General features: G+C 35.5%; 1 protein-coding gene across 2 annotated transcripts; it reads right to left on the bottom strand.

Moving 5' to 3' along the window:
• Positions 1-1,372: 1,372 nt before the first annotated feature.
• LOC141708523 (late embryogenesis abundant protein D-34-like) lies at positions 1,373-4,358 on the bottom strand. Of its 2 annotated transcripts, XR_012569521.1 has the most exons (5): positions 3,961-4,358; positions 3,543-3,818; positions 3,225-3,464; positions 2,375-2,589; positions 1,373-2,295 (listed from the first exon to the last, which is right to left on the bottom strand). XR_012569521.1 is itself a non-coding variant. In XM_074512188.1 (3 exons), the coding sequence occupies exons 1-3, from the start codon at positions 4,279-4,281 to the stop codon at positions 3,300-3,302; spliced, it is 762 nt and encodes a 253-aa protein (XP_074368289.1). In that variant the 5' UTR covers positions 4,282-4,358; the 3' UTR covers positions 3,111-3,299. The 2 variants fall into 2 exon arrangements, 1 of the variants encoding a protein (XP_074368289.1); XM_074512188.1 differs by lacking the exons at positions 1,373-2,295; positions 2,375-2,589 and having other exon boundaries at positions 3,111-3,464.
• Positions 4,359-14,325: the final 9,967 nt, after the last annotated feature.

Genomic DNA, 14,325 nt, shown 5'->3' with positions numbered 1-14,325 from the left:
AGGACAACATAGCTCTTGCGGAAGACGTGAAGAGAAGCTTAAAAGGCCAAGTGAGCTCTAAGTAGCCAACATCAAATCCTTGTAGACTCTATATTTTCTTTAATTTGTAGTAGAAATCTTAGACTCATGAAGGCAGTGATATCAATATGCTTTTAGCTTTTGTATAACTATGTTGCTGTGATTTTCGATCATGGATTAACTTTAGAACTTTTGTTTACATTTGTAAAGTTAATTTCATTTGATTACTTGTTATATTTTGTGTAAGACAACGCTTTAAACAACCAAGCTTCATTAAAATATCATGTCTTTAATATTAAAACAATGCTTTCGAACAAAAAACTTTGGTGCAAAATTAACTCTCACAACACTAGTAAACCATTGTCTATAAAATATTAAGATATTGTATCAAAGGTATTCATGCAATATGTTTGGACAAATAAACAGTTGTATGTATCAGATCATGCCATACATTAAAATCCAAAACTGTTGTGTGTAGAAATTTATTACAAGAGTTCTACGAGCTCAATTTCATTTTTGTTATCTATCTGGATACACAACAACGTTTATACAATAATAAGTGTTGTAGGATTGGTTTTAATGTTATACCCTACACAACGGTTTTCTGAGTTTGTGAGAACCCTTGAGTAATGTCGCTTGATACGACGAAAACAAGCAAAAAACGTTATCTTTTCTGGATGTAATACAACGGGCTTAATCCATAATCATTGTCTGTATAATCTCAGACAACGTTTTTCAGCCGTTGTCTGATCCAACTAACAGACGGCGGCTCAATAGTCAACGGAAAAATAGGATATCAGACAACGGACATAAACCGTTGTTGAAGCTTGTTTTCCTTGTAGTGAAGATTTGTGAGACCTTTCTTAGCACACTTTATGACTGAGTAGGGCCACTAATGCTTGAATTTCTTGCAATTTTAGTCCAAAAAATGACCATAAATATCACCTGATTCCGGGTGTTGAATCTCATGCTGTTATTGCTTGTAGTCCCAATTTTAGGCTTGAATCTACGTGATTTGTCCATTATTTGAGCGATTCCTTCCGCAAGTGTTCTAACATTTTTCTCTCATAGCAAGATTCATTGTAACTATGTATGTATCGTTTAATTAAATCTTCAAAATATTCTCTTATAATTATATTTTTTATTATTGGACTTGTATTTACACAAAATGTTTTTAAATATTTTTCTACTTTATTATTCGTGAATTAAGATAATTTTTTTAATAAATGTTTATTTAAATATAATTTAATAAAAACATTACTGAGTTGACGAACATAGCCAACATATAATCATGAAACTGAAATTCTCGCCAAATGGTAAAACAAGAGTAGCAGATTATTTAACAAAAGTGCAAATCAACATTCTTTAATCTGAAAGCATCTCTCGGCCTCGGAAATCCAGTAAATAAACATAGTTAATATCTCCGGGAAACTTCTAATTTCCTCGATAGTAACCATGTTGTCTGTCTGCACAACAACTTCATGATCACCTGCATTCTTGAGCCACTCAAAACCTCCATCACTCCTAAAGTTTCAACTAGGACAGCGACTACTCTCCATATTCTACTTCATGTCCTTGCCTCAAGCACCCTACCACTTGCATCACGAACAACCCACAATAATAAATCCGATCCACGGTCTGGTTCTTCCGACGACGCGCTTAAACCCTTCTTGCAGTTGTCGTGTAACTGCCATTTGGTGTTTGCAAAACAACACTAGACGGGGGTTTGAGCCATGAGAGTAAAAACTCGCTTTTGGATGATAAAGATAGAAATGTAAGGTGGTTATGTATGTGTATGGGTGTATAGAATAGAGCGTAACCCCTAAATTCTTTCCCTTAGGGATATTTATAGACAATGATAGGATTTAGGAATTGGTACCTTTGGATCAGGATTGTTTGTTGTAGGGGTGTAGGACACCTAACTCGGAGGGATCTCATACATGTGTCTAGGCAAGGACCGCCTTAGAATGTACCAAGGGCGGGTTGACACTTGTCACGCTTGTCCTACTTGTCCCAGTTTGTTGGCTGTTGATAGCTGTTACTGTCACGTGCCAATCTTTGTACCCCATGTTCTCCTCTTTGGTAGGCTGTGAGGTTGGCTCTAAGTTGGGATAAACCCTAACTCGGGGGTTATCTTGCTTCTGGACCTGGCTATTTATGTGAGCCCGGCTTATTCCATTAACTTGCTCCGTAATTGACCGGGATCCTGGCACCCCCATTGAGCCAGACTCGCCCTTGAACCGTAGCCGGAATACATATACCCTGTCACACATGAATCTGAAACGACTCTTGTCATAAAATATACTCGCATCAACATTAATCTTGATTCCGATTGGCCAAAAGCAGTGTTTGTTACCTTCCTCTCTCGTAACAAAGTCAAAGCGGGAACGAAAATTTTATCCCGAGCACACCTCCACCTCCATTGTTCAAGATCACCTTTAGCTAATGCCCCCTCGTACATTCTGGATAAAGTTATTCATGTTCTTCCAACCACTTTCCAAAAACGACTTCCCAATATCCGCCGGATATAAACCAGCAATGTGAGATGGTCTCTCTGCCGCATGATGACACCTGTGACATAAGGAATGAATATCTGTCTATTTCAAACTGAGCTGAATCCCCGTATGAAGATAGTGAGAGATCACTCTCCACGAACATATCACGATTCCCTTTCGGGTTTTAGATGATTATGTACGCAAACATAACCGTTAAATGATTTTGTTCGCAAACATAACCGGGTATATATAGGCATGTACTTCCTCGTAATAAGATCTCGATTACAGCAAGTATTAAAAACACATATGAGTCATTTCATAAATATTTATGCCGACATAAGATTTGCTACATAAAAGGTTGATTGTTATAGGATTTTAGTAATTAAATGCATCCCCAAATCAGGCCTTCAAATATAACTTTTTTGTGGGTTTTTTTCAACAAAAGTAACGACACACACTATAATTTTTTGGTTTTTGGTGTGCCTCCTCTTCTCACTTAGACTTATTATTTAATTTTCAAATGACTTGGCTCAGTTACAGTCTCCGTAAATATAATAAATTTTAATAAAGTTAAATTAAGTGTACCATGCCACCATCTTTTATTTTAACAAAAGAACATATATATGCCAAGTAAGTTCACACCACCTAGTTGGATTTTATTTCACACACATACAGTAACCTTACACCAGAAGCTAGATATTACATACATACATGCATAAATACAACCACACCCTGCGTAGTACTTCAGTATATTGACATAGCAGCTAGAGTTGTACGGAAATAGTATTAGAAAGTAGGATCTTCATTGAGCCTAGCAGCAGCTGCCATGGAAGACGCAACGCCACCCGGATGAGTCACCATCTTCGGATTGTTCCTAATTTCTGCCCCTATTATTCCCTCTGCATCTTCTCTCGTCACTGGTTTATCTTCTGCCAACCTAAGGGATGCATCCTACACATTAAAAGCAAACAATAAGCAACGGCATCAAAACAAATATTTGTAAGTGAATTAGCAGAGCTTGATGACTACAGCAAGGACATCGCCGAGTTTAGCTTTGTTCTCAACATTCATAGTACGAGCATTAAGATCCGCAGCCGATTGAGCTGCAGCAGCCACGCCACTAGGATGAGTGTAGCCGCTTGCTCTAACTTCAGCTGCCTGTATAGCAGCTGCATCGCTCTGATCCACTGGCTTTTCTCCTGCAGTTAGAGCAGTGGTCTCCAAAGCCTCACCTATAGTAACAGAATCACTACCTAGAGCAGCCGCAGGGTTTGTCATGTTAAGTTCAACATATTGTCCCACCACCTACACAGGCACTACAATTAATTATTTTCGAACATCAGTCCGGAACTTAAAATTAATTATAACTAAATTATTAATTTTCGAACATCAATCGAGACGTAAAATCAATTTTGCCTAGCAAAGTGATATAATAATATGAGCGTACCTGTCCTCCGACTGCCTCAGTAACGATTCTACTACCAGCAATTTCAGCTTCAGAAATAGTGACACCTTGTTCTGTAGCAATACGACTGCCCTCGTCGCGGCCAACGACACCGCGCTGGAGGTTAGCAGCAGCGGCAGACTGCATGACAGAGGCCGGACCACCTTTATGCGTCTTTCCAAGCACCATATTCTCCGCAGCCTGCATGGCGGAGGCATCGTTGGGTGCGATGGGTTGGGACCTTAACTGTCCGGAAACATCAAATACGTCACCGTATTTGATGGGTTGTTCTTGTTGAGGTCTCTGGGGTTGTTGCTGGCTCATTTTCTTTGTAGAGGATTTGCTTGAATGATATATGCTTGTTGTATTAAGGGTTTCAGGAAATGAATTAATATATGCACACTGATAAAATATCTCGAATTGTTTAAATTTGGGAAGCAAAACGTGGATGTTTAAGGATGTGATACGTGTAGAACCTTTATATGTGGCAAGATAATCTTTTCACACGTGTAATCAAGTGAAGCTGCATCGAACAGTGCTACCATGTAATGATTTTTGTTTTTTATTTTTGAAAGAACCATGTGATATTTGATAATGCCAAACGGGCTTGAGATTAATTCACCTATTTAACACTGCGTACCCTGGTTGTATAAATCGGAAATCGAATTAAATTGATTGAACTACCGATTTACGATTTATCAGAAATCGGGTATTTATCGAAATATTAAATCGAAACAAAATCGGGTATATTTTAATATTATTTTTAAAAAAATATAGGTAAAATATCATGTGCGTAAATTTATCAAATTGTCACGAATATCTAGGGATGACAATTTGTACCGAACGGATGGATACCTGATTCGTACCGATCTGATTGGGTTTTACCGAATACCGAACCCGAATATTTCGGGTTTGGATTCGGGTTCGGGTTTAATTTTTAAACCCGAATCATTTTCGGGTCTGGTTTGGGTTTAAGGCATACCGTTTCGAACCCGACCCGAAAACCCGAAATCCGTTGCGTTCCGATCCAAACCCGAACCCGATCCGAAACCCGTGTTAATATATAAATAATATTTTATATTTTATAAGTAGTAATATAATATATAACATAATATGTTACTAATATTAGTGCTAAAAAATTATACTTTTTACAAACTATTGCATTAAAGGCGTTTAAATATGTTTTTTTAGCAGCATGTTCGATACAACTATACTAAAAGTTAAGATTGTTGTATTATTTCACCAACAATTTTATTCATAGAGGCATGATCCATTGTCTTCTCTAAACCCTCTAATTCAATCCTAAAAATTTCAATATTTTCATATTTATGAGCACTTTGCTCAAATCAGATTCTAGTAAGTTTTCAAAAGAGTTTGTGCAAATTAAGGTGCAATTTGATAGTAATCTACAAACCCGCGATGGGTTCGGGTTCGGGTTTGACAAAAATAATCGGGTTTGGTTTTTGTTAAACCCGTTTCGATGCCATCCGTACAATATCCTTGGTCTTGGAAGTCCTAAGTATCATTTTTACAAGCATTGTTTTGTTATGCGTGCACTATTCATTAAAAATATGGGTCTTAAATCTTAATCATCATCCACCCCCTCCGTTTTCTCCTCCCCGGTTGCTTTCTCTCGCTTCATTTTCCATTAAGTCATTGAACTTCTTCATTTTCTATCCCCTTAATTGTAATTAGTCAATTACATGGCCTCACAACTTTATCCTATCTACCTCCTGCAATCCACTTTTACTTTACAAACTTGTTTGTCCTCTCTCTCTATATATATCTAACTCTCTCTCTCCCTCTCTCTCTCGACTATCATGTTATATATTCATCTCATTTTCTGCTTCTGTCATATACAAGCATACACCGATAAGCAATAGAATCGTCTTTCCCCTCCTCTCTCTGTGAAGTACCAAAGTAGTGAGATTGAAAATATCTTGATTTTGTGACCCGATTGACTTCAGTTTTGACCCGATTTTTGACCTGATTTTTACCCGATACTATAAAATTGATTTATGCAGCGATTCACCTTAATAATATCGAGAGAATGGATCTGACCGATATTTTGGCCGATTTATCGGTGAATCGGCCGATATCTGTAACACTGCTACGTACATGAATTCATACTTCTTTTTTTGTCAGATACATGAATGTATATACGAATAATTCTAACGAAAAATTATACGAAAAAATAGAAACAAATATAATAATTATGTCCTCAAATTTGATAAAGAGTATCGCTAGAGACAATAATATTCGATAGAAAAGTTCAATGGGATCATATTTTTGTCGAAGATATCGGAAATCATCTTGTGCAATCAAAACATTATGAAATATATTATTTTGTTAAATATGTTCTACGAATATCACTAATTTATTAAAATTGTTGAAAATTATTTAACTTTAATAAGTATAATATGTATGTTCTGTAATTTGAACAAATGTTCTGCAAACCAAACATGTTTCGTAAAATAAAATATTATGTAATGTTCTACATAAAATACATGCATAATGTTCAAGATTTGAATAAAATAATGATTTTTGTGAAACATTATTCGAAAAATAATATGTTTTCCAATGTTTTTATGCAAGATTTTAGTTGCAGAAAATAAGTGGTCTCCGTGGTCTCCAACAAAAATATGGTCTCCAAAGAACTTGATTCTAATATTCGAATATAAAGTTAAGTTACATGGAGTCTATCATTTCATTATTTGGAGTCCATATATGTTTTACAAATAAAACATTATTAAACATATTATTTTGTAAAGTATATTTTTCAAATATAACTATTTTAACATGAATCTTGCAAATCTCTTACATCGACATGAATATGAATATTCTGCAAATTAAGCCTATTTTATATAATAATATATTTCATAATGTTTTACTTGTAAAATATAGGGAATCTACAAACTTATTATTAAAATAATAATATATATAGAGTATGATTCATAAAATAATATATTATAATATTTTACGTAATATATTACTTGCGGCACACACACATATATATTTCAAGATTTCAATCAAATAGTGAACTCCATAACTCTTTACTCTTCAAGTATATATTATTTAGTTATCACCTTGACATGAGTTTACGAAAATGCTAATTTGAATGATTAGCTTGTAAATATTTGAGATGTCATGTCTAATATGATTTGTGTTTAGTTTTTAGAACTTAACAACAGGAAAAATCAGGACTTACTGAAATCAGAACGTACTAAAAGTTAGAACTTAATATCAGAACTTAAGGTCATATCAGAACTTAAGTGCGGGAAGACTTTCAGTTAAGGAATGAAGCTGATTTACATGAGAAGATCGAGACTAAAACAAAAGAAGATATGCATGGAAAGAGTTAAAAGACTGGAAGACTTGTAGAAGATATCTGATTGATATATTTTAGGAGATAGAATTGCATTCCATATCGATTAGAATATATCTTGTAACTTTGTACTATATAAACACAGACTTAGGTTTTACACTAGATGTGTTATCATTATCGAGAAAATTATACATTGTAACCTAGCAGCTCTTAGTGATATTTGTTCATCACTGAGAGAGAATAACAGTTCATATTGTAACAGAGTTTATTTAATATACTTGATCTTTGTCACATACTTGTGTTAAATCGACTTGATTGTACAAATACTGTATTCAACCCCCTTCTACAGTGTTGTGTGACCTAACAGTTGGTATCAGAGCTTATCTGTTAACACACATATAGTAAAGATCCATACAATCATGTTTGAAGAAGCATAAACTCCAACCAAGCCCACCAAAACTCAAGAAACTCAAAACACTCAAACCCACAGTCGATATGAGACTATTAGGGTTCCCATACTGAGTATCCCATATGGAAATTGAAGATGGCTATGTTTCTGGAAGCTACAGATCCAGAATACCTTGACAGAATTAATGAAGGACCACATAAGCCTACCAAACTCTCTGTTGTAGTTGTTGATCAACCAGCAAAGACCATACCAAAGGAGAAAGGTGAGTACATAGCTGAAGACATCTCATCTATTGCCAAGGATGCAAGGGTAAGACATTTGCTGCATAGTGCCATTGATAATGTCATGTTAAACAGGGTAATTCATTGCAAGACTGCAAAGGAGATATGGGATGCTTTGGAGACAAGATGCCAGGAAACTGATGCAATCAAAAAGAACAGGAGGACTATACTCACTCAAGAGTATGAGCACTTTGACTCAAAAGTTGATGAGTCATTAACTGACCTATATGACAGGTTTTTCAAACTCTTGAATGATCTGTCACTGGTGGACAAGGAATATGATCTTGAAGATTTAAATCTAAAATTCCTTTTAGCTCTTCCTAAAAATTGGGATTTGAAGTCTACTACCATAAGATACAACTACGACCTTACTGAAACTACTCTTGATGAAATTTATGGTATGCTCAAGACTTATGAACTTGAGATGGATCAAAGGAGCAAGAGGCATGGAAGAAAGTCAAGGACAGTTGCTCTTCAAGCTGAAGAGGAATCTCCTAAAGTGGTTGCCTCAAAGAGGGGCAAAGGAAAGGCTCTCATCATAAAGTCCGATTCAGAGTTATCATATTCTGATGATGATGATTCAGAAACTGAAAGTTTACCTGAAATGGATGTTGATGCAGAGATGATGCAACTGTGTGCTCTTATGGTGAAGGGTATCACAAAAATAGCCTACAGGAAATTCAGAAAGGGCAAGAAGTTTTCCAAGAAAGGTGAAAGTTCTGATAAGAAAGGGTTCAGAAAGTCTGAAGGCAAAGGAGGAAAGTCTGACAGAGGAGACAACTCAAATGTCAAATGCTACAATTGTGGTGAAAGAGGCCACATATCACCTGACTGCAAGAAAGGAAAAAGTGACAAAGGCAAGGCACTTGTCACAAAGAAGAAAAGCTGGACAAACACTTCAGATTCTAAAGATGAGGTGAACTATGCCTTGATGGCAAATGCTGATAGCAATCCTGAAACTGCTGAATTAAAGTTATCTCAAACAACTTATGCTTTTCATACCGATGATATTACTAAGTTGAGATTATATCTTAAAACCATGTTCATTAGTTATATAGATCAGTGTTTAACACGTGAAATATTAACATCTGAAAATCTTGCTTTTGAAAAGAGAAATGACTATATAGAAAAGGAGTTAGTTTTTCTTTATCAAACTAAGAAAGAAATAGATGATGCTTTATATGTTAGACATGAAGTGCTAAAATTGAATGAATCTCTAAAAATTGACTTGGAAAAGGAAAGAGAGATTATCAGGACTTGGACTAACTCTGGCAGAACAACTCAGAATTTACTAAGTAGTGGAAACTGGAAAGAGGGCTTAGGTTATGGAGATGATAAAAGTGAGAGAAGGAACTGAACAAATTCAGCCAATTGTTGTTAAACAGACTGCTAAGCCAAAGGTAAATCCTGTTAAGTTTGTAGCAAAAACTGTAAAGTCTAATTCTGAAAAGATGAAAGAGTCTATGAAAAAGTCAAAGAAAAGTCAACTTCTGACAAATTAAAACAGGATAAATCAACTGAAGTAAACATAGGCTTAATGACTAAGAAGCAACTTAAGTATAAGCTGAAAGAGATTAGAAATGTGAACAAGGTAAAAGAAGCTAGAAAAATAGGAATGGAAAGGAAGGTGTGAATAAAAGCAACAATTATATGTCTGTTCCTAATGCTCTTAGAAAGAAATGTTATAACTGTGGAAACTCTAACCATCTAGCTTTTTTTGCACGAAAAATAAAGATATAAACTCTTTACCTCCTAAATCAGGAGTTATGAGTCAGTCTGTTAGGTTTAAACCACAAAATCCTTGTTTTCATTGTGATAGTTTATGGCATTTCATTTATACTTGTAAGGAATATCATAGTTTGTACTATGATTATTATCAAATAAAACCTTCTTTGAAGAAATTTAGTATTGTTCCTTCTAGTATAAAGTCTGATGCAAAGTCTGATATAAATTCTGACAAAAAGCATGTTAGCATAAACTCTGAAATTAAATCCGCTGCAAATGCTAACAAACTTACAAAGGCCAAAGGATCCAAGCAAGTTTGGGTCCTTAAAACTAACCAATAGTGGTATTTGTGATTGCAGGGCAATAGGAAAAATATCCTAGTGCTGGACAGTGGATGTTCAGGAAATATGACTGGAAATAAAACCCTGTTATCAGACTTTGTGGAGAAAGCTGGCCCAAGAGTTTCTTATGGAGATGGCAACATGGGAAAAACTCTGGGATATGGAAAAATCAATCTTGGGAATGTCATCATTGAAATAATAGCTCTTGTCTCAGGACTTAAACAGAATCTGCTAAGTGTGAGTCAAATCTGTGACAAAGGTTATCATGTGGATTTCTTTGAAGAACACCGTGAAGTTGTAAGCAATTCTACAGACAAAGTGGTTCTGAAAGGTTACAGGCATGGTAACATTTATGAAGCCAGACTTTCAACAAGTTCTGATGGTTTTGCAATCTGTCTATTGAGTAGAGCATCAATTGAAGAAAGTTGGAATTGGCACAAAAGAATCTCTCATTTAAATTTCAACAACATAAATGAGCTTGCAAGGAAAGATCTTGTGAGAGGACTGCCAAAATCAGTTTTTGCTCCTGATGGCCTTTGTGATTCATGTCAAAAGGCAAAACAAAGAAAATCTTTATTCAAGAGCAAAACTGAATCTTCAATTCTTGAGCCTTATCACATACTGCATGTTGATCTATTTGGTCCAGTCAATGTCATGTCTATTGCAAAGAAGAAATATGCTATGGTTATAGTGGATGAGTTCACATGATACACTTGGGTGTATTTCTTGCACAAGAAGAATGCAACTGCATCTACTCTAACTGATCATGTCAGACAGCTGGATAAATTGGTCAAAGATTCCGTCAAAATTATAAGAAGTGATAATGGCACTGAGTTGAAGAATTCAATCATGGAAGAGTTCTGCAAAGAACATGGAATCAAACAGGAATTTTCTGCACCTGGAACTCCACAGCAAAATGGAGTTGTAGAAAGAAAGAACATGACTCTCATTGAAGCTGCACGAACTATGCTTGATGAAGCAAAACTACCAACCTACTTTTGGGCTGAAGTTGTGTAGACTACTTGTTTTACACAGAATGCTACACTCATAAACAAGCATGGAAAAACACCATATGAGATGGTGAAGAAAAAGAAGCCAAATCTGAAATACTTTCATATATTTGGGCTAACTTGCACCAAAGCTCCCAACTCAGGAATACGGGAGTAAACAAAGTCTCGGTCTTGGGCTAACTTGCCACCAACACTGACAGGTACAGTCTTAGGCATCTCAGACTCTGGCTCAGGGGCAGGGGTCTCTGAATCTGGCCTAAAGGTGAAATCTGCATAGGGATCTCACTACTCTCAGAAGGGTCCTCCTCTGGGTCTGAACTAACATACACAGGCTCATCGGGAGAGGGTGAAATGGGGTCCACTGGGGTATCGATCAAACTAATCTCTGAATCTGAGTCACTACCACTACTGGGATCTTGAGAGAAAACACAAAATAGCAACCAAGAAACAATGTTAGGGTTAAATAAATCTTCCAGCTAACTCACACCCTAACTCTAGTTTCCACTTTCACTATTACACACTTTCCTTAGACTATACCTAATAGTCTAACTCAACTCTATATGAGTCGAACTCTCTCGCAATATAAATATATACCCAAAATACCCTTTTTAAGCCTAAATTGTCTCAGGGACTAGATCCTGTAGCTCTGATACCAACTTGTGATGCCCTCAATCTCGGGGTTAGGAAATGAGGACTCACACACCTTTAATCTAATAATAAATAAGCATAAACCCCGATTAGCTGCCAACATGATCAAACAGGATAAAGTATGAGACAAGATTACAACTACCAATCATAAAATATAACTTACAACCCCAAAATAATTTTAAATATACATAGTCGATCCCAGCTTGGAACCGACAGATAACCCATTATATCTTTACAATTTTCCTTCTAAGCACTTGCTCACTCAGAAATACCACTACCTGCTCTGGCAACCGGAAGCCCTCAACACGATAGGGACCACCAGGTATGCTCTTACGAGCAGTGCGCCTAAGCCTGGCCATCTTTTTTCTTAACTGCCATGGTTAGATTAAAACAAAATATATGATTATAAAACTCAGCAAGTAACTATAAAGCAGTTCTATGATATGAAATCCACAATTTACTTTACCAAACTCAGGGCATTCTACTTTAATAGTTCTAGGTGGAAGATTTCCATCTTTTGGGTTAAGGAAGGGTTATGAAGGAAAAATGTGGGGCTTTCAAGGAACATGGCTCGAAGCAGGGTGAAAGCCGACATTCATCACAAATCATTAAAGGATCAGAACAGATCTTTCAGAAGGGAAATCAACAATATTTCACTATATGAAACCAATTATATGATCAACAGATAAAAATCAGGGTTCACGAGCTTTAAGCTTCACAATATCACAATCAACTATTTTCAAAGCAATATAAACCATTTTTATTTTCAAGAACCAATTACTGAACAGGATGTTTCAGTTCCATTTTAAATAATCAATATAGAACCCTTGATTGGATCACTTTGTCTTTTCATTTCATTATAATACGGGTGATCAGCCCGTACCGACCTCCATCAGGTCTTTAAGGTACCAATCGACATAATTTCAGCCTTAAATTGGACTAGCCCCGCTAGCCTCTTACCATGACTGGACTAGTCCCACTAGCCTCTTACGTCCCAATCCAATCCATCAGGAATTCGTTTGGAAAACCTTGAGTTGGAAAAAGTAGGTTTTTCTAAATTCATTTTATCATTACCAAGAATATGAAATCATTCAGACTCTTTCGAGTCGAAACTCATTCTTTAAGTTAAATTTCAAGAAAACAAAGTTAAGGAAGTGATTCAAAGACAAGCAAGGAGCAACTCTAAGGATTCTGAATCAGGGATAACAAGGTACTTAAATTAGAAGGATCAATATTTGTTTCAAGGATCAATAGGGTGATCAAGAAATAAGGTATCATTACAAGGGGTTCGTAAAGGTAATTATAGGGTTTATAACAGTTCATGGCTTAACAAATAACTTGAACAGAAAAGACAGGTTACTAAAGGGTTGAATCTGTAAGCTTATTAATAACAGTTTATCAAGATCAAAGACAGGGTATCTCAAGTCATTAACAGGGGTTCATTATTTAAACAGTTCCATACTCTACATGGTATGAACAATAACCTCTCTATAACCATTCTCACAAGTAATGAGAGTTACTTGCCTGAATTCGCTTTCCTGAAGGTTGAACTACTGCCACCTAGTATACCCTTTCCTTTCCTAGCCTGAATGCCCTCACACTCCGAATCTACAATAAAAACCAAAACCTTAATCAGTTTCTCAACTCTCGTTCCCGGAACGATCACTCAATACGATGGCTCGATTATACTCTTGACTCAAATATACGAGTATAGCTTATACACATAAGCACATAGCACATCACACATCATATACTTTATTCTTAACCTTTACACCTTTGTATACTCGACAATCGACTTATAAACATCCTTATCTCGACTCGAAATCAAATCATACTTTATATTAGTACACATAGCTCTTTATACTTGAAATTCTTATACGAATAAACAAACGACAAAACTTATAATAACGACCCTAAAGTTATCTTTAAACCAACACGACAACCATAGTTAACACAAATCAATCATTCCCTTTCTTTTATACTTTAATTCGAACCAAACATAGCAAATTAGGAAAAAATCTCACATACAATCCCTAACTAATCTCCATGATCAATTCAAGCACTTAAATTAGAATTTGACCTTTTAAATGCTATGAACCATTCGGCTTTTCTATAAACATCTCCCAAATTCAAGCAAATTTTCATACCATATACATATAACATATACCCAATCAAATATTCACTTAATCCAACTTAATATTCTCATAAAAACAACTATATCATTCGAATTTTCAAGAACAATGACATGCATTTCAATTTTTGATCTCATACATAGCATGCAAGCATCTTTCCATGGTTTAATCCTAAATTCTAATGAATTCAACCAAGAACAACACACCAATTTACTTCTTCTTTCTTTATCAATAAAATTCGAACCAAGGCAACTTATAATCTCATATTTATATTCGAATTTCTTATTCCTAATTCCATTAAACACTCCATTCAACTTATCACTTTCAAACAACCATCAAACAATTATTTTTATCAACTATAATCAATTCATTCTTGATAAACCAAAGCCCTATGCGGCTTTTACATCAAATAAAAACATGCATGGTCTAATTTAGCTTTAAATACATCTAGTCATTCAAATCAAATCATACTTAAACTTCAACAACTCATTCCTATC

The sequence above is a fragment of the Apium graveolens genome, chromosome 2, assembly GCF_009905375.1.
Source record: "Apium graveolens cultivar Ventura chromosome 2, ASM990537v1, whole genome shotgun sequence".
Lineage (NCBI taxonomy): Eukaryota > Viridiplantae > Streptophyta > Magnoliopsida > Apiales > Apiaceae > Apium > Apium graveolens.
The sequence above is the reverse complement of the archived record's forward strand: the minus strand, read 5'-3'. Positions and strand labels throughout refer to the sequence as shown.